The sequence below is a fragment of the Callospermophilus lateralis genome, chromosome 17 (genome assembly GCF_048772815.1).
Source record: "Callospermophilus lateralis isolate mCalLat2 chromosome 17, mCalLat2.hap1, whole genome shotgun sequence".
In the NCBI taxonomy this organism is placed as follows: Eukaryota; Metazoa; Chordata; class Mammalia; order Rodentia; family Sciuridae; genus Callospermophilus; species Callospermophilus lateralis.
Window position 1 is genome coordinate 12091724 of NC_135321.1, and position 26398 is coordinate 12118121.

The window sequence follows — 26398 nt, forward strand, 5'->3', positions numbered from 1 at the left end:
ACTCCCCAGATGTATTGCCAGGGGTAACAGGAGTGACTGGATATAGGCAACAAGAGAAAGGGGAAGGATGAGATGACTGTCAGTTCTCTGGCTTGAAGAACTAGGTGGGTGACATTCGGTGAGACTAGAACCACAGGAAGCAAATCAGGCAGGCACTGGATGCAGTGCAACAGATTCAGAATGGAAAACGTCTTTGTTTTGAACTATGTTGAGCTGAAATGCCTGGAGACATCCAGAAGGTGATTTCCAGGGGGCAGTTTTCCAAACAGGTTTGAATCTCAAGAGCAAAAGCACACGAAGTTTCCAGAGTCATGATGTAGTCAGTCCTTGTGCATCTTGGCTGACCTTGAGTCTTTATCCAGCTGGTGTTTGGTCTTGAATGAAATTTATCATCCAGAAAACTCCAAAAGTAGATACAGTCATTCATTTTCTCTTTGACTTCATTTGCCTCTAATGCTTTCTTTTAAACCATGAACTGTTCTTATGATCCTAGCAAGTTCTGGGAAAATATGCAATTAAATATCAAGATGTGGCTAATAAACTTTGAAACACTTTTATAAAACCATGACAATAGGGAGTGTAATTCACTGCTGTTTCTCATCTTTTCTTTAATTCTAATGACATCCCTGAGTATTTTTTAGCATTTGTTCTCTGCCTTGTAGGAGTCAGTAAGGTAAAGTAATCTGTCAAATGTTGGACAGAAGAAAACAAGTAAGGTGGTCATAATGAAAAGAATGATCCAACACATGTAAATAACATGTATTCACATTAGGTATTCAATAAGTATTTTTCTTGCCTGCTTTAAAATCTCTAAGTGCTTATAACAACTTCTATGGCATAAAACTAAATCTGTAATAATAATAATGAAATCATTCCTAATCATTGTAGTTGGTTTGACCTTGACAACATTTCTAAGGTTTTCTTCTAGCACTTTTGTTTGCATTCAATGTGACAGGAGACCTGGATGCAGTAACTGGGGATTTTTCTCTTTAACTAGAGAAGATTTACTTATTCAGGAATATTTGTCTTCTGAAGTAAACCCAAAGCTGATCATTGTGAAGTTTGAAAAAAAAATAAAATAAAAGGCAAGATTGTTATATGAATTGTGATAGACCCATTCCAGGTTATTTCAAAAATAATTCTCTAAAGTGAAAAAGTTGTCACTTGTCTAGAATGTAGGAAAAGGAAATCTTCAGCTACATGCGGACTAATAGCGACACCACGTGGTATTATGCTGGAAATGCTTTTAGTCTGGTTTTGAACAGGTGAAAATTACAACCTGAAATTGTAATCAGCGTGTCTGTGATGCATCTGCAAATCAGGAAGAATTTTTAAATTATAATTGTTAACTACTGCTCTGAGATACAATTTTTGTCTTCATCCAAGACCAGAGTCCAAGAAGAAATTCCACAGGACAACTGTGCTTAATGTTTATGAGCACAAATAATGTTGCTTGATTGGGGGAAGAGGCAGGAGGCTGTGTGACTTCAGCGTAGTATAGAAGCCTCAGCTGCCGACGGTGATCAGTTACCCATGGGAAAGTTCCCCAAGTGATGCTAATTCTACTTTGCTCCTATATTGGGTGCATGATTTGGGGCCTATTATTTAAATAAGTTTATATAATACATCTGTGAGGCAAACGTGACAACCACTACACTATGGAAGATGTCTATATAATACATCTGTGAGAAAACCTCCTCTCGCTGGGATTTGTGAAGAATCACGAGCTCATGCGCGTGTGCGTGCGTGCAAAGCCCCAGTAACAGGCGCTCACTCACACGTGGTGCCTGTTTCTTACGGCATCTTCAGCTGGTCGATGGGATTGACCTACCGATCTATACACATAGGCTTTCTCTCTTCATTCATGGAATAAAAGCAAGTTAGCGTGACAATAGTCAACCATAATTTATTGTGTTTTTCAAAAATAGTGAGGAGAGAAGTTTTTAAATGTTTTCAATACAAAGACCTGATAAATGTTGGAAGCAGTAGATAAGCTAATACCCTGATTTGATCATTGCACATTGTATACATGTGTCAAAATATCACAGAGTGGGCTGGGGGTGTGGCTCAAGTGGTAGCACGCTCACCTGGCATACGTGCGGCCTGGGTTCGATCCTCAGCACCACATTCAAATAGAGATGTTGTGTCCGCCGAGAACTAAAAAATAAATATTGAAGAATTCTAAAAAAAAAAAAAAAAAAAAATCACAGAGTATGCCACAAATACTTACAGTTATCATGAGTCAACAAAAAGATAAGAATACAAATGAAAAAGAAACTGGCTGAAAAATATAAGACAAAGTCATTCCTAATCCTTGTCTTCAGGGAAAGGTGGTTTTAGAATCAGGTTTTATCTTCTAAAAAAAATGTGCCTGTGTATTTTTTTTTAAATCACACAAGACTTCAGATGGAGAGAAATTGACTTTGACCAAATCCTACTCTAGTAGAAGAATTTCTGAACTTCTTGTCATCAAGTTCAATGATAGAACAGGGAAACAGAAAACCTCTGCCCGAGTTGCTCATTCCCCTGGAAGTACCCAGACTGGAGTCTCAAGGGGCATCCAAGATGCACAACGTGTGGCCTTCAGGAAAGCTTGGTTTAACGGGGGTGTCTATGCTTTGTCCTGTGTGGCTCACAGTGGCCCACCTGGGAGCTCTTCTCTGCCCCTCTTGGTGGCCATCCTGCATTCTCCCATGCTTTAAGATTTATTGGTGGGGTTTGACGGTAAAGTGGTCCGGCAAACAGAGAAGTTGTAGATTTAAGATAAGAATGAATGTTACTTTAGGACATGAGATAATACATTCAGAGTTCAGATTTGATATTGTGAAGCAGACTTTTCTTTCCAGAATTCAGGGGAAACAATTACATGTAGACTCAGGTGTCTTAGAAGTGCACAATCCTATAGGTCAGTGGTTTTGAATGTGAGAACTATCGGATTCCCTTTCAGATGCAGTGTTTCATCTTCTCAGAAAAAAAATGTGCTTACACATATAAAGTTTTTGGTTCAACTTTAGAGGCTTCCGTTTCCATAAAGCTTACCAAGAGACCTCTTAGAAGTTCAAGACCAAGGGAAGAACTTGAACTAGAAGGGATTTGCTTGAGTAGAATGAGAAAATTATTTAATATTTATCAAAAAGGTTATTGGTGTCAACATGGGCCGTCAAAAGGGACACAGCTAGTGAGGGTGAAGAAGATGGCAACAGAGCCACAGTGTCTCTCAGTGGACTGCAGGTAGATACCAATGACAAAGAAAGTCAGTCACTCTGGATGTGGGTTATGAGGGACACATGGGAGCATGTGGGAGCACAGAGGTGGCACTTGGAGCTGGAGGGTCTCCTTGGTGAACATGGCACATGGACAGGGTTTCAGAGTTAGATTTATTTGAAATATGGAGTAGAGCATCGAGTGAACCAATAGGGGATCTGAGTATAGAGGCGTGGGCCAGGTCTCCGGGCTTCTCACTGCTCTGTGATGTAGCAAGTTCTATGACCCAGGACTGAAAAGTTCATGACAAATATGTAAATGTCCCTGCGGCCCCTTCTCTCTATGGAAAAGATATGTTGCAGCTTAGAAGAAATCCCAAGGACACAAGTCCAATGTGCTTGTTCAAGGAAAGACAAGGCTCCTGAACCAGCAGTTGCTCTTCAAACAGTGGTGAGGGGCCACTTTAAACAGGGATATGTTTTTTTGTTTTTTGTTTTTTTCTAGGAAGGGGAACCAGAGATTTAACTCAGGTGCACTTGACCATTGAACCACATACCCAGCCCTATTTTTTGTATTTTATTTAGAGACAGGGTCTTACTGAGTTGCTTAGTGCCTCTCTTTTTGCTGAGGCTGGCTTTGAACTCGCAGTCCTCCTGTCTCAGCCACCCGAGCTGCTAGGATTACAGGCATGCACACTGCACCTGGCTAAACAGTAGTGTGTGAAGTGAATATGGTGAAAGTTTAAATAATTGCTTTGGTCATTGAGTTATACTTAGGGCATGAGTTAATCGGTGATATTTTGAATCTTTTTAGCAACAGAGTTTAGCTTTTGCTTTTCCTCCTATAGCCCTTGAGACATTGAAATAAAGCAAGCCTCAAGTCAGGGTGCATTGCCCTAGGATAGAGGGAGAATACTTGTAATGTCTCACACAAAAGTCCTGTTCAGCTTTGAATTTCAAACCAGATATTTTTTGTTTTGCTCTCTGGTTCCTAGGGAGCCTCACTCTCCAACAAAAGCAAAATAAAAAACAAGGACTTACTTGGAATTTCCAAGGCTGAGTTTTAGCTACTAAGAACCAAAGCCATTGAGAAAGAAAATAAGTGCGTGACTTAAGGGAAGCTTCCCCAGGGCTAAAGAAAGACCTTGGAAAAAGTCAGAAGGGTTGAGATTAGATTGATGGTGCTGCTTCGATCATCAGGAAGCTGACCCTCCACCTGGGGTTGGGAGGGACAACAGAAATCCCAGGGAGGTTAAAAGGCCAGTGTTCTGTTTTCCATAAGGAACTCTGAGGTTGCCTGATGGAGTCCCAAGCCCACAGGTGACAACTCTAGTGAAAATATTAAGAAGGCACAGTAAAACAAAGCAGACGGGTGAGGGAATTTTATCTCATTGTGCACACCCACCTGGATGGTGCAGGTTGGAGGAACCCCTTGGATACTTCAGTTACAGAAATGAAATGCCCTGGCTTTTGCTTTTGTGTGAAAAAAATTGGAAGGACAGATATTAAATTGAAGTAAAAAGTTATGTAGTATCATGATCAATATCAGTTATGAGATCAGAGGCTTCTTTGATCTGAGGATACTAATGAGCAAGTAGCACACTTCCCCGACACTAGCAGATGCAGTTTGGAAATCTAGTTCACATAGCTATTGATCTGTGAAAAGACTTTCTCTGTGCTTGTGAATAGAATTGAGCCAGGAGATGTCCCAGACCTGAGGAGGAGAGTCCAGGTGTGAGGGCAAGCTAGCCACAGAAGGATCCAGGCCTGGGCGTGGGTTTAAATAGTCGGTCTGCTCTTGGCTTATCTTTACCTGGTCCACTTGGGAAGTGCTGGTTGCAGGGTGCTCTGGTGGGCTGGGGTATGAAGAAGTGGGACAGGCAGCCTCCGAGATCCTTAAAGAACCAAATTCTGGCCTTTTAACCTCCCGGGGATTTCTGTTGTCCCTCTCTCTACTTGGACACCCATTCTACTTGGCCGACATCCACGGACACAAGAATACAAAAGAGCATGGAATATTAATCCAACTCCCAAGTTTACTGCATCTGGCACAACACATGCTTCTGGGAAAGGCTGAGGAGGGAATGAGGGTAATGAGTGAGGGGATGGATCATAAAAAGGCCTTATCACTCCGGCAAGTTTGCTTACTTTTAAAAAATCATAACCCTAATAACACTTTGAAGAACAGTTTCAGGAGGGGATGTCTAGCCTTAAGACAGACGTAGAAGAACTGTTGACAAGGGGGAGGTGGATACCGTACAGCCGTGGACCAGGCTGTGTTCTAGTTGACTTGTTTCAGAGCCACTGCACAGAGGAAAACCAGGGATCATGCCTAGATTTCTCTTTTTCTATTTTGGCAGATGAAGATCTAAAACTACAGAAGGAAGTACCAAACATCTCTTTGTTGCTGCTCATAACGATGTAAATCTTGGGTTTAGAGTTGGTGCAGAACGGACTCTGGAAAGCTCCTCAGCATGGGCCCGACCCCTCACTCTTCTTCCCCACTCACACGTCAGGACTCCCACCAGCGAGAGCTGTTCTGCTGCACACCATCTAAAACCATGCAGTAAAATGCTCTGATATTTAAGGATATGTGCTGAGTGCCAGGAAAGCCACACAAACTCTCTGGGTCTTAGATTCCACACATAAAAAAAAAAAAAAAAAAAAAATAGGTGGCATCTGATCATTACTAAATTTGCTCCCTATTCAATTATGGAATCTCTGTGTATTTCCTATAAACTCCTTCTTAGTCACTTGTCACTCTCACCAGTAATGAGATTTGTTTATCCCTCCCCCTCATCACCACTGATATTTCTTTCTGCTGCCTATCTAAAGCCTTAATTCAACCTTTTGTTGACCACAAAATTGTCAGTGGTCCCCAGTTTTATAGAATAGAAAAGATTTCAAATGTGTTGTCTCCACGACCATGCTGGCATTGGTCTCAGGAGAGACAGCTGAAACCTTGGGCATCCTCCCATCAACAGCTGTGGCATGCTTGGGGCATGCTCCAGTCCCAGAAAGAGGGGACCAGGTCAGTTCTCCCTCCACCCCAGGCCCAAGATTCCCAGCCCTCTCCCAGGGATGCGATGCCTGGACCACTGACCCTATTCTGGGGAAGAGGCAAGCAGGGTCTGTCTGTTAGCAATAATCTTGCTGCCATTCAGTACCACCAGAGCCCAGGAGCCCCTGAGCCCTGAGGCACAGTTCTTCTCCAAATCCTGGTCCTCTATTTGAATGTCAGTCTTTTAATTAGATAGAGGCAGAGGCTGTCTGGAGACCTTGCTGAGCACTCAAGAAGGCCTGCCTACACCCCTTTCTCTGACACAAGAAGCAGCCCTGGAGAACTCTCAGCAAAGGCCTTCATTCTGAGGAGAGAGACTTCAAAGGCCCCAAATGAGGAAAGAGGTGTCGCTGGAAAATGTTGAAATGACAAATAGCAATATTTCCACTGACAAAAGATGAAGATGAAACAAATGTTAGAACAGAAAACACGGTTTTATTTTGCCACACTCTCACTGGAAGCTATCATCAAAGTCCTTAACTGAAATGAAAAAGGTACCAATATAACAAGCACACCGGAGCCAGCTTAGATTTCTAACAACAAAAGTCATCTTTGAAATAACAAAAGCTTACAAAGTAATGGGGAAAAAATGTCAATGCAGAAAGCAAAGCATATGTCCCAAAATAGCCTTGTGCTGCACATTTGTTAGAAAACGTCAGAGTTGGGAGCCACTCAGGGATCGTCCAGGCAAACCCTTTCATGTTTCAAAGGAGGATGATCTGAACACCAAGGACTCCAGGAAAACTTGCTCAAGGTCATGGAACTAGTTGGTGACTTTGGAATCCTTAGCAACTGTCTTCTCTACCTCCGTGGAGCAGATTCTGAAGTCTCCTACCTGCCAGTCTCTCCTTGCCTAGTTACTGAGGCTGCCCTGGTCAAGGCCCAAGTTCAGGTTCACCAGAGGCTGTGGCCTTGCCTTTCTCTTTCGTTGATCCATTGTGGGCTGTGTTCACTGAGCCATGGACTTGCTGGAGCCCCCTCATTACCACCCCATGACTGTGCAGACCATGCCCTCTGCAGTTTGGTCTGTCTCACATCTGATGACCAGGACAGGGACAAAGTTTTTAAATTCCAGAAGAAGAATGGACAAAAGGGATGGAAAGCTGGCTGAGGCTTGGTGCACCCCAGAAATTAAAATCCCCAGAATCAAACATTAAAGATAGGGGAAAGGACAGAAAGGCCAAAAAGGTAAAATATATGACGCTTTTTCAAATCCTACATACCAGATGTCCTGAGGGTGAGTCCATAGTGAGACTTTCTGACCATGTTTTAGAAAGTGGCAAAATGTTTTGAACTCTGAAGCTCAGTCTGCCTTCCAGATATACAGACCTCGCATTATTCAGAAAAAAAAAAAAAAAATGGGTGGGGATGGCATGGAGTCTGTGGAAATAAACAGCCTCAGATCAAAAAAAGAAAGACCCAGCATCAAAAACACACAGATGCCAAGTACAGTGACGCACGCCTGCAATCCCAGCAGCTCGGGAGGCTGAGACAGGAGGATCGTGAGTTTAAAGCCGGCCTCAGCAACAGCAAGGTTTTAAGCAACTCAGGGATACCCTGTCTCTAAATAAAATACAAAATAGGGCTGGGGACGTGGCTTAGGGGTTGAGGGCCCCTGAGTTTAATCCCCAATATGTGTGTATGTGTGTGTGTGCGTGTGTGTGTGTGTGTGTATGCAGAGAGAAAGACAATCTGAGAATGATCGCCTGAAGAATTCAAAGATAATACTTAGAAACTGGCATAGCAACAGAAAACAAGATACATTATTTATGAAATTTGGTCATTAGAGTGACTAGAGTCTGTTATAAAAAGACAGATAATTGCTGATTGAAGGAGGGTAAAAATCTGTTCACCCCACACTCTTTGTCCCAAGTCCCCCTCTTTTATCCACCTAGAACTCTCCTGAAGCTCCAGACTTGGCAATGAAGCTACCTTCTTGAAATGTAAACATGAATATCTTTTAGAAATCTCAATTTTATCAAGTTCAAAACAGACACCTTTGTTCCCATCCCACCTAAAACCTTCTTCCTCTGTATAACTTCCAGTGGGAAAGCAGCCCTTCCATTTCTTGGTTCATCCCAAACTCTTTGATAATTCTATGTTCCCTCTCTATTGGACACCTATCCTTTATATTCTACTCAATACCAGAACTTATTATTCCTTTTTAAAATTCCTTTTGTGTCTCACACACTCCCTTTTCTATGTGTACTCTTTCACTACATTTTTCTCAAGAGTCCTCATCTCTTACTATGAGTATCAAGATACCTTCCCTTTGGGCTTCTTGTTACTATTTTAACTTTTATTTTATTCACCATATAGCAGTCCAAATTATATTTAGAAAACCCAAATTTCTACTGTCCTGCTTCTCTCTTTAATTTAAAGACCTTTAGAATGTATCAGTAGCATTGATAATTAAATATAAATATCTGTCATGGCTTACCACAACTTTCATGATCCAAATCCACCTGTCTCTTCCTCTCCCTCTCTCCCACTCCCTCTCTCCCACTCCCCCTCTGGTTCACAACTCTGTTTCCCCACTGGGGCTCTTCCCCATTCTTCTTCAGTAACCATTTTTTACTGTCAAGAACCTGCACATGTGGTCCCTTCTTTCTGGAACACCATTTTTCCATTAACATAGTCTTATTCAAAACTTAGAATATCATAAATGATACTTCTTCCAAGAGGTCTTCCCTCATTGACAATCCAGATAAACCTCCTGGTTGCCATCTGGTGGTATTTCTCACCTACTTTCCATACAATAGGACAGTTTATAGGGGTATTGTTGTGCATTCCATTTGTTCATTATATAACTTTTGCTCCCGCAATAGAGAATGGCACAAGCAGACAATCCATAAGTAGCAATCTTCTGGCAAGATTGTAGGGAAAGAACTCGTTCTTCCTCATTGTGCAGTTTAGATATGAGGTGTCCCCCAAACGCTCATGTGTGAGACAATGCAAGAAGATTTTAAGGTGAAAAGATTGGGTTATGAGAGCCTTAACCTAATAAGTGCCTTCATCCACTGATAGGGATTAACTGGATGGTAACTGTAGGCAGACTGCATGTGGCTGGCGAGAGTGGGTCATTGGGGGTGTGACTTAGGGGCTTATAGTTTTGTTCTTGTTGAATGGAGTGTTCTCTCTCTCTCTCTCTCTCTCTCTCTCTCTCTCTCTCTCTCTCTCTCTCTCTCTCTCCTTTCTGGCGCCATGTCCTGAGCTGCTTTTCTGCTCCACACCTTCTCACCACGACATTCTACCCCACCTCAGGTCCAAAGCAGACTGTGGACTCAACTTTGTGGACTGAGACCTCTGAAACCATGAGCACCAAGTAAACGTTTCCTCCTCTAAAATCATTCTTGTCAGATCTTCCAGTCACAGCAGCAGAAATGCTAACTAAAACACCTCCTCTACATATCCTATTGTAATTACTGTAAGTAAGGGGAAAAGGAACAATACCAGTGAAAATAAGGAGGATGGGAGGGAGTTCATTGATAGGTACAGGTTGTGCTGACTCTGGGACTCATAATGCATATGGCAGAATATTGAAGGATAAATCAAGGGTGAGGAACTAGTGCTCAGCAAAGAGAAAGGAGAATGCCAGGCAATGGTGGGAGTCAGAGTTCCCAGCAGGCTTAGGAGTTAGCAGCTGCTGACTGGGAAGCAGGAAGGAGATGGAACTACAGTGGCTCCGTGGCTCCATGGCTCCCACCTTCCTGTGGGCAGAGAGGCAATCAGAATAGCTCCCTAGGGATCAAAATAATAAATCATGGCCTCTTCTGTAAAGAAGTCTTTAAAATATGCTCTGAGAAAAACACAACTTTTAATATGGTTGTAGAACCAATCTTGGAAAGCATCTCATTCTGAAAGTTGAGCCAGCTGGGACAAGAAGGGAACAGCAAAGCAGTTCGATGGGACAGAGATGCTGACGTCTCTGAATAAGTCAAAGTTTGTGCTAAAAATCAGTTATTTAAATTGACTGTGCAACTACTTTTTAACTTTAAAAATCCCAGTCATACAAAACCAGTTTAGAAAATTAAACGGTTTAACATGCTTCTCATCTCATTCTGTGAGCCCAGAATTAATTACCCCTGAAACCAAACCAGGAAAAGGCATGAAAGGGAGGGAAGGAGGGAGAGAAGGAAAGAGGAAGAAAGAAGAGAGAGAGTGAGAGGGAAAGGGAGGAGAGAGACGGGGAGGAAAGAGAGGGGAAGGGAGAAAAGAAGGGGAAAAAAGAAAAAAAAACAGACCAAGGACCCCCATGAACACGGGTGAAAAATTCTAAAAGTAGTTTAACAAACTTAATCCAATATTATATGAATTGGGAGAAGCACCACGATGAAGTGGGATTTATACCATTTTTAACATTAAAGTCTTAAGCCCGAATATTAACAATCTAAACAAACAAAACCACCGGACGATCTCAAAGACACAGAAAAGGAATTTGATCAAATCCAACATCGATTTCTTATTTTTAAAACAAACAAATAAAAAACGCCTCTCAGCAAACAAAAAAATGGAGAGGCTTTCTTCAACCAGGTAAAGAACATAGGAGAGAAACCTACCGCGAAGGTCACATGTACCGAGGGAAGACCACACACTGCTCTGAAGTCAGGAGCAGGACAAGGCTGTCTTCTCCTGCTACCTCTAACCAACAACCAGAAAGTCAAAAAAAAAAAATGAAAAATATTTATAAGTTAAGGTGAGAAGAAAATTTTTCTTCTTTTTAGCAGATAGAGAATCTATAAAAACAGAAAACAAAACCAAAAAAAACTATTAGAACTCACTGATTTAAGCAAGTTTGCAGGAAATGGGATTGAAATACAAAAATCAATTATGGTTCTGCAAAATAGCAACAAATAATGAGAAACCAAAAATTTTAAAGTAATGCTATCATAGTTTAAAAGCCTAAAATATTTAGGAATAAACCTGACAAAAGTTGTGGAAGAACTGTTTACTAAAAACTATAAAATGATACTGTTAAAGAAGACTTAAAAATGGAGAAATATGCTTTGTTCATGGATTGAAAGATTCAATCTTGTTCATGTTAATTTAAATTAATATTCAGTATCCATATAATCTCAATCAAAATTCTAGCAGACTTTTGTACAAGTGGAAAAACTAATTCACAAATCCATAGGAGAACATAAAGCTAAAATAGCCAAAACAACATTAAAATATAAGAATCATGTTGGAAGACTTACTTGATTTCAAAATTTATTATTGAGCTACAGTAATCAAGAGCGTGTGGTACTGGCATTAGGATTGACAAGTAGATCAATGGAATCCGATGAAGTACAAGAATAGAACTACATATATATAATCAATTGATTTTCAACAAAGATGTAAAGGTGATTCAGTGGAAAAAGGATAGTCTTTTCAATATATTGAGTTCATGCAAAAAGGTGAACTCAAAATGGATCCTAGGCCCAAATAAAAAAAAAATGAATACTATTAACATTCCTCTAAGAAACATAAGAGGTAATTCTTATAAACTTGGGTTAGGCAAGATATGACAACAAAAGTTGTGTGTATTTTTAAAAAACTAGCAAATTGTACTTGGTCAAAATTAAGAACAATTGCTTTTTAAACACACTGTTATCAAAAGGTAAGTTCAGGATGTAACCTGGGATCAAAACATTTACAAAACACATTTTCTGACAAAGAATCTCATCTATAACATGAGATTCCTCAAAATTCATTAAGAAAACAAAAACTATAAAATATGGGTGGTAAAATTTAAAAAAATATTTCTTTTTTTAACTTCAAAACATTCACTGTTTATTTTTATATAAATGGATTATTCACAATAAAGTCTTCCATGGCACAAAGATTAGTTAATTCAATAAATGATGTAAACCAAACCAGATTTTCATATGCCAAATGATGAAGTTTGACACCTTCTTTACAATGTGTAAAACTTCACACAAAATAGATAACAGATCTCAAATTAAGCACTAAAGCCATACAATGCTTATAAGAAAAAATAGGTCTTGTGATCTTGCATTATTTAAAAAGATATTTCACCAAAGAATATACATGGATAGCAAATGATCACATGAAAAAATGCTGAGCATAATTAATTAGCCATTAGGAAAATGCACACTAAAGCCACAATGATATACTACCACATTCCTGAATCAGCACCATTGACCATACTCAGTGTTAGTGAGATATAGGGCAACCAAAATCCCCATATACTTTTTTGAATATGTTAAACTATGCAACCACTCTGGGAAAGAATTATCCAGTTTCTTGAAATGTTAAGCACACACCTTCCATACGGCCTGAACATCCCACTTCTGTGTTTCTATGCAAAGGAAAGTACGGGAACATACAAAGTGAGTGCTCACAACCTGCAAGGGCTAAACTTTGGGAACAACCTAAATATCTATCAAAATGTGAATGAATAAAAGTGTGGCATTTCTATACAACAACATGTTACTCAACAACCAAAGGAACTAACTCCTGATTTATACAATGTGGAAGAATCTTAAAATAATTGAGCTATAGGACACATACAAAAAGGAGGAGGTAATGTATGGTTCCATGTAACTAAAATTCTAGAAAATGCAAATTAATCTAGAGGGGTAGAAAGCAGATCCATGGCTGCTGGAGGAGGTGGGTTCAGGAGGGGAAGGAGGGAGAGATTCCAAAGGCTCAAGAGGAAATTCGGGGGTGTGATAGACATGCTCATTATTTGAATTGTGGTGACGGTATCACAGGTGCATACATCAGAACTTACCAAAGTGCACCCAGTCAATATGAAGTTTATTTTGTGCCAGTTATACCTCAGAAAAGGTGTATTTTTAAATTAGACATTGAAATGAAATCAAAACTCACAGATACACCCTTCCAAGTCATGAATTAATTTTTAGTCAAACTTGCTTGATTCCTGAAATGAACATGACTTGAGAATATATTCCATCCTGGTGAGTTTTAAGTAAGAACTGTAATATAAATGGTTCATGTAACTGTGACTGTGAATCAGAAGTAGCCAGGAATAACCACTGTTAATAGTCCCACTCATAAAAATTAATAATAAGGCAGGCAGCAGTTAATGCTAGTGTAAATGGTAACATCAGAAGGTGTAAATCAGCACTAATTTTTGGAGACCAATTTGGAAGTCTCAGAATGTACCCAATTTTTATCTTGACAGAACCATTCTTAGGAATGCTTCTTTGAAAATTAAGGATGTGAGAAAATATTAAGGATATTCATAACAGTACATACATAACATAAATAAGTCAAGCTACCCAAATTGTCTACAAAAATTCACTTATAAAAATATAACCATAAAGCAGAATATTATACACATCAAGTTGATGACATGGATAGAGTCTTATCTTGAGAAAGGCTCCTAATAAGAGTAGAAATAAGCTACAGAAATTATGATTAACTTGTGCAGAAATTATAAGATTATATTTGTGCCAGTGGTGTATGGCTATAATTCCAGCTACTTGGGAGGCTGATGCAGAAGATCGCAAGTTCAAGACCAGCCTGGGAAGCTTAGTGAGGTGCTACTTCAAAACAAAAAGGTCTGAGTAATTAGCTCTGTGGTAGAGCATCCCTGGGTTCAATCTTTAGTAACACACACACACACACACACACACACACGAATGTGCATGCACACAAAAATATTTGCCTTCATAGAATAGGGAACAATGTGTATCATTAACAGTGACTGCTGAGTAGTAGGACTGTGGATGACTTAAGTTTTTTTGTATGCTTTTCCTGTAATTTCCAAAGAGTTGTCACAATACAAATTCTTTATGGTCAGAGATTCCTTCTTGAACCAAGGTGTGTGGTTCATGTCTGAGCACACAGGATTCAACAAAGGTGTGATGGCTTCTAAGAGTTGTTTGATTTGAAGGTACCTCTGACACTTGGATTATGAGTCCGAGGGAAGTGAAGGAGAACAACACAGGGCACGTTTAGGAGACGTGCCTCCCAGCCCAGTCCTGATGCTCACTGCTGAGCTCCTGCACTCCTATCTGTGGCTTGTGCAAATAAGTGCCCAAAGAGCTGTTTTCATGAGTCCCTGTGAGACACTGGGGGACAGACACAATCTCAGCTGTTAGTGAGACTCTGAGAGGCTCCAGTGTTGACTCTGTAGGCGTCACCCATGGCTTTGTGTGTAGTGGGCCTGTGCCCTGGGGTCCCCTGGTTAGCCTGGCCGTGGTGGTGGGCAGAGTGGTGGTCATGGCAGGATGGAAGAGCACACTGAGGGCTGGATCATGAGTCCTGAGATGCTCACAAACAGTGGACAAGGACATCAGGAGAGGGCAGAGACAGCAAAAGTTACCCCAATCATGCAAATCAAGTGTTCCCAGCCCAATTTCACACACTGAGGTCTCCGTGATCCACCCTCTGCCCTCTGCACGGCACTGGTGACTTCCACAAAGATGTTTGCAAACTACCAGGTGCACACACACTTTATTTCAGCATTCAAGCCACTGTACCAATTTGGTCAGGTGGAATTTTAACTCAGGCAGAGCAGGCAGAGGGGAAAGGAGGGCAGGTACAGAAATTGCGCTCTTTTTACGGAGAAGAAAACCTGCCACAGAACAAGATGCTCTTGGTTTCGTGGTGCTTGATAAAGAAAAGGAAGGGGTGGTCTGCACAGAATCTTGGTTCTATTCTCACACTCCGGGCATTTCTGACCACCGCGGTGGCTGCAGCTGCCTCGGTGCCTTCCTCGTTGACCTCCACAAAGCACTTGTGGGCAACCTTGGACACTGGCATGTTCTTCTTATTTGACATTCCAGAGAAGTCGGCCTTGGTTTCCTCAAATGCGTCAGTCATTCCTAAAGCGCGAAGGAAAGACTCCAAGTCATAGCTCTCCTCCAGCTTTAATCTGGGAAGGAAAACTTGAACTTTACTTTTTTTCATGTTTTCTGGATCTGTCCAGGTTCTGAACTTCTCATATGTAAGCGCTTCTTCCACCTGGAACAGCAAAGTGTCAAATCTTAAACTCTAGAGGAACACAGCCTGTGGCCACCACCCACATATTACCCCTCTCCCCATGACATGGAGCTAAACGGTGAGTTCTTGTCCAACACTGTCTTCAGATGTTTTTCTGGCTATAAAAACACTAAGCATCCCCTCAAATTCCCATCTTTTCCCTGTCTTATGGATATAAGAGTTGAAGAGTTAGAAAACACCTTAGAGAAACAGGAAGTATTAATAGAAACAATCTTCACTAAATTCATTTTAAATATTAAAAAAAATTTTGACATTTTATAAAAAACATGACCAATTAATTATATTCATATTCATATAATCAGTCAGTTTCATCAGTCAGACTCATCTCTGATTCTGTTGATCCATAAGGAAGGAGGGAAGGAAGGAGGAAGGACACTGGCTTCCGTTTGCACCTTCCATTCCTTTAGCAAATGGTGCCCAGCTGAGTGTCCCTTTCCAGTGTCAGTGGTTCTGACTCTGGCTCTATTCCTAAGCTCTCCTAAATTTCTCCCTGAGGTGGCCATGACAGATCCATTCTTGACTAATGCCTATACCTTTCTGATTCCACAGAGAAGCTGAGGAAATCCAGTGGCCCTGCCCTCACATTCCTGTTCACTGGTATGCTGAACTGGAACTCATCAGCCAGGATGGAAATATTGACTCCATGGGACTCAGCAAACTAAAAACAAGGGCCACTCCCAGCTCTCAGGGAGATGTTTTACCAACACACAAGGGATCCTGCACCTTTTACCTTCCCAGTTTACTTCACTTTTCCTGGACTGTTTCTGTTCTATCATGAGAAAATTCTTCTCTCTTCCTATTTAAGGTAAATCCCTCACGTGCACTTTAGACTCTTCCTATTCAGCATGTGGTCTGTTAATCAATAGTATCTGCTCCACCTGGAACCTTGCAAGAACAGCAGTCTCAAAGCACAGTCCACTGGGTCAACATCTGCATTTGAACAAGATCCCCAGAAGGTTCATATGCCCGTTAATATTGGAGAAACACTGCTCAGTCCAATCCCTACCCTTCTTCCAGGACTTTTGTCCAAGAGTTACTGGGTTCTTGGGGTTCTAATCCTGCCCTTTAGAATAAAGAATGCTATTGCAGCTTCACCAATACTCATCCACTCCAAGACATATACTCAAAATAAATGAGTATACATATTCACCAAAACACATGCATCAGTGTTCCCCAGCAGCACTTGTAATAACCCATAACTGGAACTTTAAATGCCATCTGGCAGATGGACTTGAAGAAATGGACTCATCTGGAATCCACAGACACAGACTGGCTGCCTAGGGCTCACCGTGGCAAGGTCAGTGCTGTCATCGGGAAGCAGAATGATCATGCTCAGCTCCTCCTCTGCATAGGGCAGCTCCAGGACCTGGGTGTGCACCTCCTCCACGTACCCCAAATTAAATCTGGCTTGTTTAAACATCATCTGCACTGTTTTCTGTTCCTAGCGAAAACATGAAATTGAAAGTTAGATCCTTAAAAATAAGCACAATTCATCAAAATAATATATATTTAACTCACAGAACTCTAGAGAAGTGTAAGACAATTATTATTCCCATGCATTCATGCTGTTAGAAGTCAAATCTCCATTAGTGTATCTCAGTGTTGAGCAGAATAGGCTATTGTTCCCCCAAACAAGTATTATTACCAGGTGAGAGAGAACAGTTTGATGAATGCAGAAGGACATAAAAGAGTACATTATTTTTGGAAGAAATTCTGTTTGCTCTTTTGAGAAGTTCCATAGAGAAGCACTCCCATGGACCTTATAATTAAAAATTATTTCTCCAAGTTAAGAGGAGCATGAACTAATATTCAGCTATGGGGCTGAAGGATCTGGCTAGAAAAGATGAATAGGCCAAAGGGAATTATATTTTTACTCTAAAAGTTGCCCAGTTACATAATTTACTTTATGGCTTTGGTTTTCTTGGGGAGGGGAACTTGACAAGATGTATAAGGTCAGGCATTTTTAAAGCTTGCTTTAAATATATGCTTACTCTCATATCTTTGGGCAATATGCTGTTGTCAGGAGGTCAATTTAATGAAGGTCAGATTCCTATCTAACAATATTGACCTTAGCCATTACCACATTTAAAGGGAAAGGCAGAAAATTGTTTTTAAAGTTAACTTTAATATCTGCTGAGACTTTTTTCTTTTGTTCAGAACTGTAGGATCAAGAATTCCAAGGCAATATACAGCAATCACTGCCACTCACGTTGCAGAAAGGTATCATAAGTAAATATAGACAGTGTCACTATGTATGTAAAAACATAGTGTCACTATGTATGTAAAAACATAACTATCAATACAATTATTTTTTCTCCTAGTCCAATTAAAGATATATTTTTTCTCCTAGTCCAATTAAAGTGAGGGGATATTAAATTCATTCTGAAATAGATTAAGAACCAAGATGGCATGAAATAAATTATTCAGTTTTCCATTCATCATATGCTTTAAAGAAGTAGCAATACATGGGAAAATATGTTCCCACCTGGTTGGTTTTAAAGGGCATTCCCCTTGTATACTTCCTGTCAAATTGCTCATTCCACTTTCCCTTGAAGTACATGGCATTCACAAGGACCAACTTAGTCAGTGGACCGACTGTCCCAGGACCCAGCAACTCTGAAATCTTGCCTGTGAAGAATACAAGAAAAGTTTCTAGTGATTTGGGGGATCCTACACACTCTTCTTCAACCCCTGGACATACGAAGCCCGGGGCTGGTGAGGAGCCAGGCCAGGTCTGTCTTTCACACCCAGTGCAGCAGTTATCCCTCAAGAACCATCTTGACGTGTGTACGGTAACTTTGGTTTTTACCCTCAGTTTCTAGATACAGAAATTCAGGATCAGAGCATGTGCCCTGTTTTGTGCCAAGTTCACACTGGTGGCCAGTGGGTGAGCGGAGAAAATAACCCAAGTTTTCATTTTCACTGTGGGCTCTTGACTGACCCTAGCATGGTAATATCTCAGCATCATTATTGACATAATGCAGCAGTACTGCCATCCTGGGCAGGATACATCTTTGTCCTGTGCATCGTAGAATGTTGAACCGGCAGAATTTTCAGCGATTGTGACAACCGAAAATGTCTTAACCATCTCGTCTCCTGGAGCGAGAACCACCCCTGGCTGAGAACCACTGCTCTGAGCTAACCTTCAAATCTCCCAAAGGATGGGGAATACACACCTGGGGGTGGGAGAGGTCAGGCCATCTCAGAGGAGTGAATGGGACAGAGGAACTGGAGGATAGAACAGAGGGACCCAAGTTGAGCTGTCCCAATGACAGAGGGGATTCACCAGCCCCTCCAGCTCTAAAATTCTGGGAAATTATGGGGTGGTCAGCCTCAGGGAAGTGATGGCACAGGGGGAATGGGCAGGGTGTGGAGAAACTTCTCAGGTGACAGTACTGCTAGGCCAACTGGCGAGCAAGAGCCTGGGGACAGATGGTGGGAAAAGTTCTCCCCCACTGATGGCTGCACAGGCTCTCAGTATGATCATGGGCATCGCTGCTGTGTAAACTGGTGTGGGTATGCCGTAGACTGAGTGGATGAAATACTGGGTGCCAGGATGAATAAGTGACTTCATTCCTCTTTTAGAATAGTCTACATTTCTTGCTAGGTAGGTGGAGGGGGGTGGGATTTAAAAGTGTGCCCTTTTTCTCTACACACTAATCCAGAGCTGACAGAAATAGTTCTGGTGGGATGGAAAGAGAGCTGAACAGGGCACACTGCCAGCTCCACATTAGTGGCCCCTCAAGAAAATTTAGGAAAGGTCAAGCTCAGAACACAAGAGTAGCCACAGTTAAGTGGACAAAGAGAGAGGGGGGCTGGGGTCAATGTATGTTCACTTACACAAGCTACATTCAAAATGTAAGAACATAGACCATTTGAAAGCAAGTTGATGGAGAAAATCCATCAAGCAAATACCAAATAAAAGTTAATAATAATAATTTTTGTAAACAATAGACATCATGGATAAAATGAGTAACTTCAAAAATGAAAAGAAAGTAGCTATAGGTTAGAAGTTATATTTGCCTAATAGGATTACTTCAAAATCTATAAGGTAAAAATTGATAGACTTACAGAGAAAAATTGAAAAGTACACAGTCATAGTTGGAGATTTTGACCTGCCCCAAAGATGCCAAAATTAGAGTGACACAATCAAAAAGCTGTAAACTAAAAGCGGTACATTCATCCTGAAAACATTGATAAAAGTGATTGTTTCTAAAATTGCTTAGGCTAAATGTCAAGTCTCAGCAATTTCAAAGAATTAATAAAATAGAGCCTACCTACTCTGGATAAGGGACTTTTCTTGTTTTCCAGAACAATTTTTACTTCCATACCTCTGTTCTTTTAAGAAACTCCTATTCATTATTGTCCATTTTTATTCAAGTTAAATGATATGTCACTTAAGGAAGGGGGACAAATTCATAGTTATTTGTTATTATAATAAAGTATAATTGGGTGTAACTGTATGTGTTATATATTATTATTCAGTTTAATAAACTATATAAGTGTATATTTTAAGAAAAAAAAAAACTAGTTCAGGTACCACAGAAAGGTCATCTGACCCCGGGAACTGATGTCACTAGGCTGCAATCTAACTGAATATCATCTGCATCAGCTCATGGCCAGGGTCTCCCTGGGAGAAGATAAACAGGCCCCCAAAAGAAGCATTTATTGGGGATTTTCCAGCATAATGTGGAACATGGAGTCTGAAATCCCAACATTAAGTTTACTTCACTATGTTAACCCTAATTTGTAATGTGGTAAGCCCAAGAGAAATGACAGAAATGCATCATTGGCCCGAAAACCCAGAAAGCCCACAAAGAAGCCTCTAGTAACTGGGTCATGGCGGTAGCACCCTGGAGGTTCCGTCCCGCCTCCCCTTGCATGGTACCTCCAGGTCCACCTACATTAAAGCCTCCTACCTTCAGTCTTCTCTGACACCCAGTCATTGATGTGCTTCCTGCATTCTTCAGTATCTTGAGCAAAGGACAGCTCCTCCAGCTCTGCCTGATAGAACTTCTGACAGGATTCCTTGAAGGTCTACAAACACACAAGGCTGAGTTTGACCTGATTCAACAAAGGTGCCCACAACTGTGAAAGAAATTTCTTTTCCCTCTTAACGTGTTTGTATTATACATGCTTCCAGAGGTCATGCTGTATTTTAAGATGTGTTCATGCAATCACCATAAATGTGTGGAACACCTACTCTGTGCCTAGCACTCTGCTAGGTGTTGGACACCAGGTGGAGATTTGGTGTCTGATGAGATGGCCCACAGCCTGATAAGAGACAGTCCAAACACAGACACTTTCAAGATGTGAAGACTGTCACCACCCTTGCACCAAACAGCCCAGGAACATCCCTGTCAAATATTCTGCATTGACTTTGATTTTCTGTTTACCCCAGTAGGCAATCCAACTCTACATTTCCACATTGCCAGTACCAACCAGTGTTTGAAATACTTGTTGAATGACTGACAGGAACTAAGTTGTCAAGAAATCAGATCTACAATTGGACAAATAATGAAAAAGCATTTTAGATCTAGGACATTATGGTTGATTGGGAGAATATGGAGCAAGGAAAGTCCTCTGGGAGAGGAGTGTGCTAGTTTTGGATTAGCGTGTGTGCACATGAGCAAGTGAGTGTGAATATGTGCATGCATGTGTGTGTACATAAACGTGTGTGCATGTGTACATATTTGTGTGTACATGTGAGTGTGTCTGTATGTTTGTGCGTTTCAGGGAATTTAAACATAAGCTGGGGTCAAATCAGGAAAGGCTTGTATCTAGTACATTAAATCCCAGATCACTCCCCCGACAAATATCTGTTTTTAGATATAGCATCTAGCTCCCATCTTCTAAGCGTCGCAAATATTTTAGGAGCCAAGCAATTGAAAAAGGCGAACGTTGGTTTCCTACGTCCCCAATATTCAAAGATCATACGGATGTTCAAAAATGAATGTTGGTTCACCAGAACATTTCTGAGATCCAGAATCACCTCCAGTGATAGGTGAGTCCAGAGCAGACAACTTTTGCATGACACCATCAGACGGCAGCCAGGACCAAGGTATCTCTGAATCTTGGATAAGAACCTTGGAACTCTGTGCCAATCAGATGGCCACGCTTGCCCTGATTGTTCATTAATCTCAAGGCAGGCTCACTTTGCATATTCTATGGCATAATTTTTTGGAGCTCACTTATTGTGTTATGTTGGGCTCAGAGTAGACCAGGGAACTCTGGAATCAAATGCTGAAGTGTGAATAGATTTTCACTTTAGAAAGAAAGTAGATTTATAAGATAAACAAAAGGGCCTGGCAAGACTTGGAAGGCCAATCAGGAGGAGTGGATGGTAACCTGAAAGATACAGTAAATCCAAACCTAAGCATCGCCGGTGGTGATTGAGAAGGGAGCCAATTTAAGAGAGCTTGAGAGGCCACCTCAGCAGAAATCAGCTGAATGAACACAGGTGGAACTCACTGCAGAGGAGCTTTGTCCAGTACTGATGCTGTCTCTCAGAGATGGGGAAGGGGGAGAAAACATCTGGGTGCAGGAGGATGGAAGTATACTGACTCTGGCTTCAGGGAGGGACATATCAGAACTAATTTAAAAAGACGTAACCCAGGAGCATTGTGGATTATGCATAGTGGCATAAAGTAAAATTCAGAATTATAACTGCAGACATGTAATTCTAAGCACATTTTTAAGGTGGTAGAGCTCTTCATTCTCTGCTTTTTCTGTGATTTCTTATTTTCAGCTTGCTTTCATCAATGTGTGAGTACTACTTACCGAAAGAAAATCACACGTTTTTTCTCCAAAGAGTCGGCTGGCAGTTCTGAGCACATACTGAGTACCAGGTTTGTTGACATGAGTGAGAAGTGACTGGAAACCTTGGTGAACGTCTCCATCTCTGTTCAAACAGAGAGCCTGGGAGTAGAAAGGCAGTATATTTAACATGGCAGTATACTGCCCCAAAGAGAGATTTCCAAGCAAAATTCTGGACTGAACGTCATACAGGTCTCTTTTTTAATTGCTTTAATTGTGCAGGGGCTTCAACTTGGCACTATTGACATTTGGAGCCTGATAACTCTTGGTAGTAGCTACCCCTGTGCTTTGTAGCATGTGTTGCAACATTTCTGGCCTCTGACCACTAGAGGACGGTAGCATCTCTACCCTAAGAAAACTAAAACTCTTCAGACCTCACCAGGTGTCCCTAGGGAGGCAAAATCCCCACCTGGGTGAGAGTCACTGGTGTAGCAGATTTATCCATGCCAGGAAAGAAGCATGCATTAACCCAGGAAGGAGGTAGAACATAAAAAATAAGTAGCTGGGGTGAATCTAATATGACCCAGCGATTGCAAAAAAAAAGAGTACAAATAAAAACAAAAAAAATGTTTCCTCTGCAATTTTATAGAAGTTCTCCAAATCAGATTGATTTACAAGTGAAGTCACAGTGATAAGCAAGGGTTTTCCTGTATCTCCCAGTCACCTCAGTTCAGAGCCTCCCTCAGAGAGTTGAAACCACCACTGCTGAATCTCAGCTGGGGTCTCAACTGCAGGAGACTGTCGTACACCCCTGATGTGAGTGGCAAAGGGACAGCCATGTGACAACTTTCTGGAATGTTTTTACCACATGGTGGGAAAATGTCCCTTAAGTATTAGCCACCACCTTGTTTATAGATTAGGGTGTCCATACCATTTAGGGTCAATCAGATTATGCCTTCCTTCTAAATAACCCCAAAAGATCTAAATTCATATTTATGTTACATTTTTCTTCTGCTCTGCATAAGCATACACTACAAATACTCCATTTAATAAGAAGACCATTTACACAGCTGCACTTCTATTTAAAACATAATGTTATCAAAAGTTTTAAATATAACAAGGTTGAAATTTTTTCCTTTGTGAGACACAGTGATAGTTAACCTTATTTATCAAAGATGTTATTTCACTAAACCTTATTTATCAAAGGTTGTTATTTCACTAGAATATGTGATTGCTTTATTTGAAGAAAATAACTTTATAGCTTGATTTCTCCCATAAACATCAGAAGACATGACCCATCCTACTCCATTCAGCTTTCTCCCTTGTCTGCCCCGGTAGGCATCGCCCCCTCCCGCCTACTGGCTACCCTGGCTTCCACCAGCTGGAGTGAGAATAAGAAAGATCAGTTGTATGTAAGGAGGGTGGGGGGAAGAACCCTGTCTTCCCTGTCTTGTTATTTTGCTTTTTTCCAGCAGGCATGCATACCTGGGACATCTGAACTGAGGTGTTTCCTTTTGCCCCCAGGTAGACCATGCCCAGGGCAGAGGAGATGCTCAGGGGGGAGAAGAATACGTTCCGTGATTTGTCCTCTTCACCCAACATTTTGAGTAAGGTGATGGCAAAAGTGCCATTTGCGTCACTGATATCATCCATCTGGAAGGTCTGGACCAAATTCAGAACAGAGGCACATCAACCAAGCCCTCCTGGAGTCACACCCTCATCAGTGCCCCAACCTCAGACACTAGGCATTCCAGGCGAACAACTGCATCCCCAGGACCTCTGCTCCCCATCCTCAGTCCATGACTACCTCCTCTTACCTGGCAGTAGGGCCTTTGCAAATGTGACTAAATTAAGGATTCTGGATGTGGAGATTATCCTGGATCATCCAGGTGACTTTTGTGGAATCCAAGGGCTTTTATAAGAAGGAGTCAGGAGGATCAGCGTCGGAGAATGAGACCTGAGGACAGAAGCAGAAGTCAGATGGATGCAAGTCCACTGAGCAAGGAATCTGGCTGCCGCCAGAAGACTGAAAAGGAAGAGAACAGATATCCCTGGGGCCTCCAGGAGGAAGGAGGGAGGGAGAAAAGAGGGAAGGAAGAAGGAAATCAGGAAGGAAGGAAGGCAACGAACAGCTCTGGGTACCATTTTGAATTTATGACCCTTAGAACGATAAGATAATAAATTCATGGTGTTGCGGCCACTAACTTTGTAGGAAGGTGTCACAGTGCCAACAGAAGACTAAGACACTGTGGGGGTCTTGGTTTTAGATTTTTCCACAAAATATCCAATAGTGAGTGGCCCATTCTCACTGATACCATTCTTGAAAACCAGGGCCGGGACACCCTCCGAAACCTGCTTAGTCCCTCGTCCCTCAGTGTGACCATGGCCAGCAGGGTCCTTGCCAGGCACTGTTCTCAGTTCTTCCGGTGGATCATCTTGCTGAGCCTACATTTTGATTCCAGGGCCTGAGCCCTTCATCATTACACAAAGTCCCCACATTACTGCTACTTCTCTTTCAGCTTGTGGTCTCCAGCGTAAGGTATGTAGAATCTTCTAAGAATCAAATAACTCCTAGTGAATAAAAACTGCATTTCTGTCATCATGTCTTGTGGAAATGGCTAGATATGTTTCACCAAGTTTAGAGGGTATACTTGGGATAGTTGGAACTATAAAAATGGGAAGATAAAAAATTTACTTTGAATCTGGGTGGTTTCAGAAAGATGTACTATTTTCCACAAGAGCTTCTGAAACTGGGCAGAGCAAGCTACAGAAAGAGCTCAATTGAAATATAATCTTATACAGTATGAAAATGTTTTATCATAATACAATATCTTATGTAATATAGAGATTTTTACATATACACCACAAAATATGAAGCCCAAATCTCAAGTCATTGGGCAAACACTGTGCATGAGATGCACTGATTTGGGATCTGTCTTGGCCAAGGTGATCTAATGTTCCCCTCAGCTTGACTAAACAGTAATTAAGCTAAACTCGATTAAATAAGCATGCTATTCAGGTCTCTTCCTGCCTCTGGATACTGACATTCCTTTAGACAATCTGTAATTGTGCATCTTATTTATCAGGGACTGGGGTCCATTCCTTTGAAATGCAACCATCAGTGAGGGCAGGGCTGCTAGCAGCCATATTCTGTAGAAGGCAGGAGCCTAACATATTCAGGCACATTACTACAAAGGATAAAAATTTACTATTGGTTATTATTAATTATTACAATTTCAGAAAATTATTGTGTCCTGCACTAATTCATTATTAATTTCTATTAAACCTTATCGAAACCCAGGCTATTCCATAAGATATTAAAGTTCATCCACTTGTTTCATTTCTCCTGAACTTCCTTCTTGTTATAATTAAGGAGAGTTTGGAAAATAAAAGAACAAATCATGGCCCATGATCTCATGACTCTACAAGCACTTTTCTTCTGTTATATTATCCGTTTTTATTTTCATAAGCATGTACAATTTTAATTAAAAAAAAAATAAAGTCAAACAAGAAAAATAAGTCCCAGTTTAGAAGGTTAGCAAATAAGCAAAATGGAAAGTACTGGAAGCTCCATCTAGAGATCCAAATCATCACACATGTGTTCCTGTCTACAAACAGACCGGTCACCTTGTGATGTGTCTCATTCCAGTTCCTCTTGGACCACGAGGTCCCTTGTACGGGTAGCTTTGAAATCTTACTCCATTGGGGCAGGTCTTGTGGGTCTCGGAGACACAGAAAAAGGGGAGCCAGATGGGTGGTCCTGGGGGGAGGAGAAGAAGAACGAGGCAACGGAGCATCTCTATGGAAGCATCTCTAAAGCGTCTCCTAAAGTATTTTAAAGAAGGATGTCTCTGAATTTTTTAAAGTGTGGTTATAGTTTAGAAGGTGTAAAGGCAACACTCTAATTACACAACCCAAACCAGTACAGATTCTCCAAAATCTGAAATAAATGGGTGAATATGTCAACCAAGAAACGACAGAGTGGCATACTCTGTATAACAGTGCTCTGTACTACTCTGTAGGCCATTTACTTGAGAAAAAAATGCCACAGTTCCTCACTGTCCCCCTATCATAAAACCTCCCCAGAACTTACACTGAGGGTTGCAGATGTTGGGAGGCTGGTGTCTGCCACCGTGGGCCACCCCCTAGCAAAGCAGCATCCAGCCTGCTTCAGGCCACCTCCAGCCCTACACAAACAGCCTCAGTTACACTGGATGATGCTTCAGAAACAAGGAAACAGAAAGCAATATTCACACCATATAAAACTGTGCCCACCGGCACTGGCATCCAACAAATGAAAAGAAAGAAAGAGTTAGGTAAACTGGGTATGACAGTCAGAAATAAATTTGGATTTGATCCTACCTTAGCATGAGAGCTTTGGACTCCAGGTGAGGCAGTC

General features: G+C 41.2%; 1 protein-coding gene across 1 annotated transcript; it reads right to left on the bottom strand.

Annotated features, from left to right (window-relative positions):
* Positions 1-14684: 14684 nt before the first annotated feature.
* Positions 14685-24006, bottom strand: Serpinb8 (serpin family B member 8). The gene is made up of 7 exons (XM_076836705.2): positions 23817-24006; positions 23485-23661; positions 22024-22161; positions 20163-20280; positions 17729-17871; positions 16532-16684; positions 14685-15204 (listed from the first exon to the last, which is right to left on the bottom strand). The coding sequence occupies exons 2-7, from the start codon at positions 23650-23652 to the stop codon at positions 14800-14802; spliced, it is 1125 nt and encodes a 374-aa protein (XP_076692820.1). The 5' UTR covers positions 23653-23661; positions 23817-24006; the 3' UTR covers positions 14685-14799.
* Positions 24007-26398: the final 2392 nt, after the last annotated feature.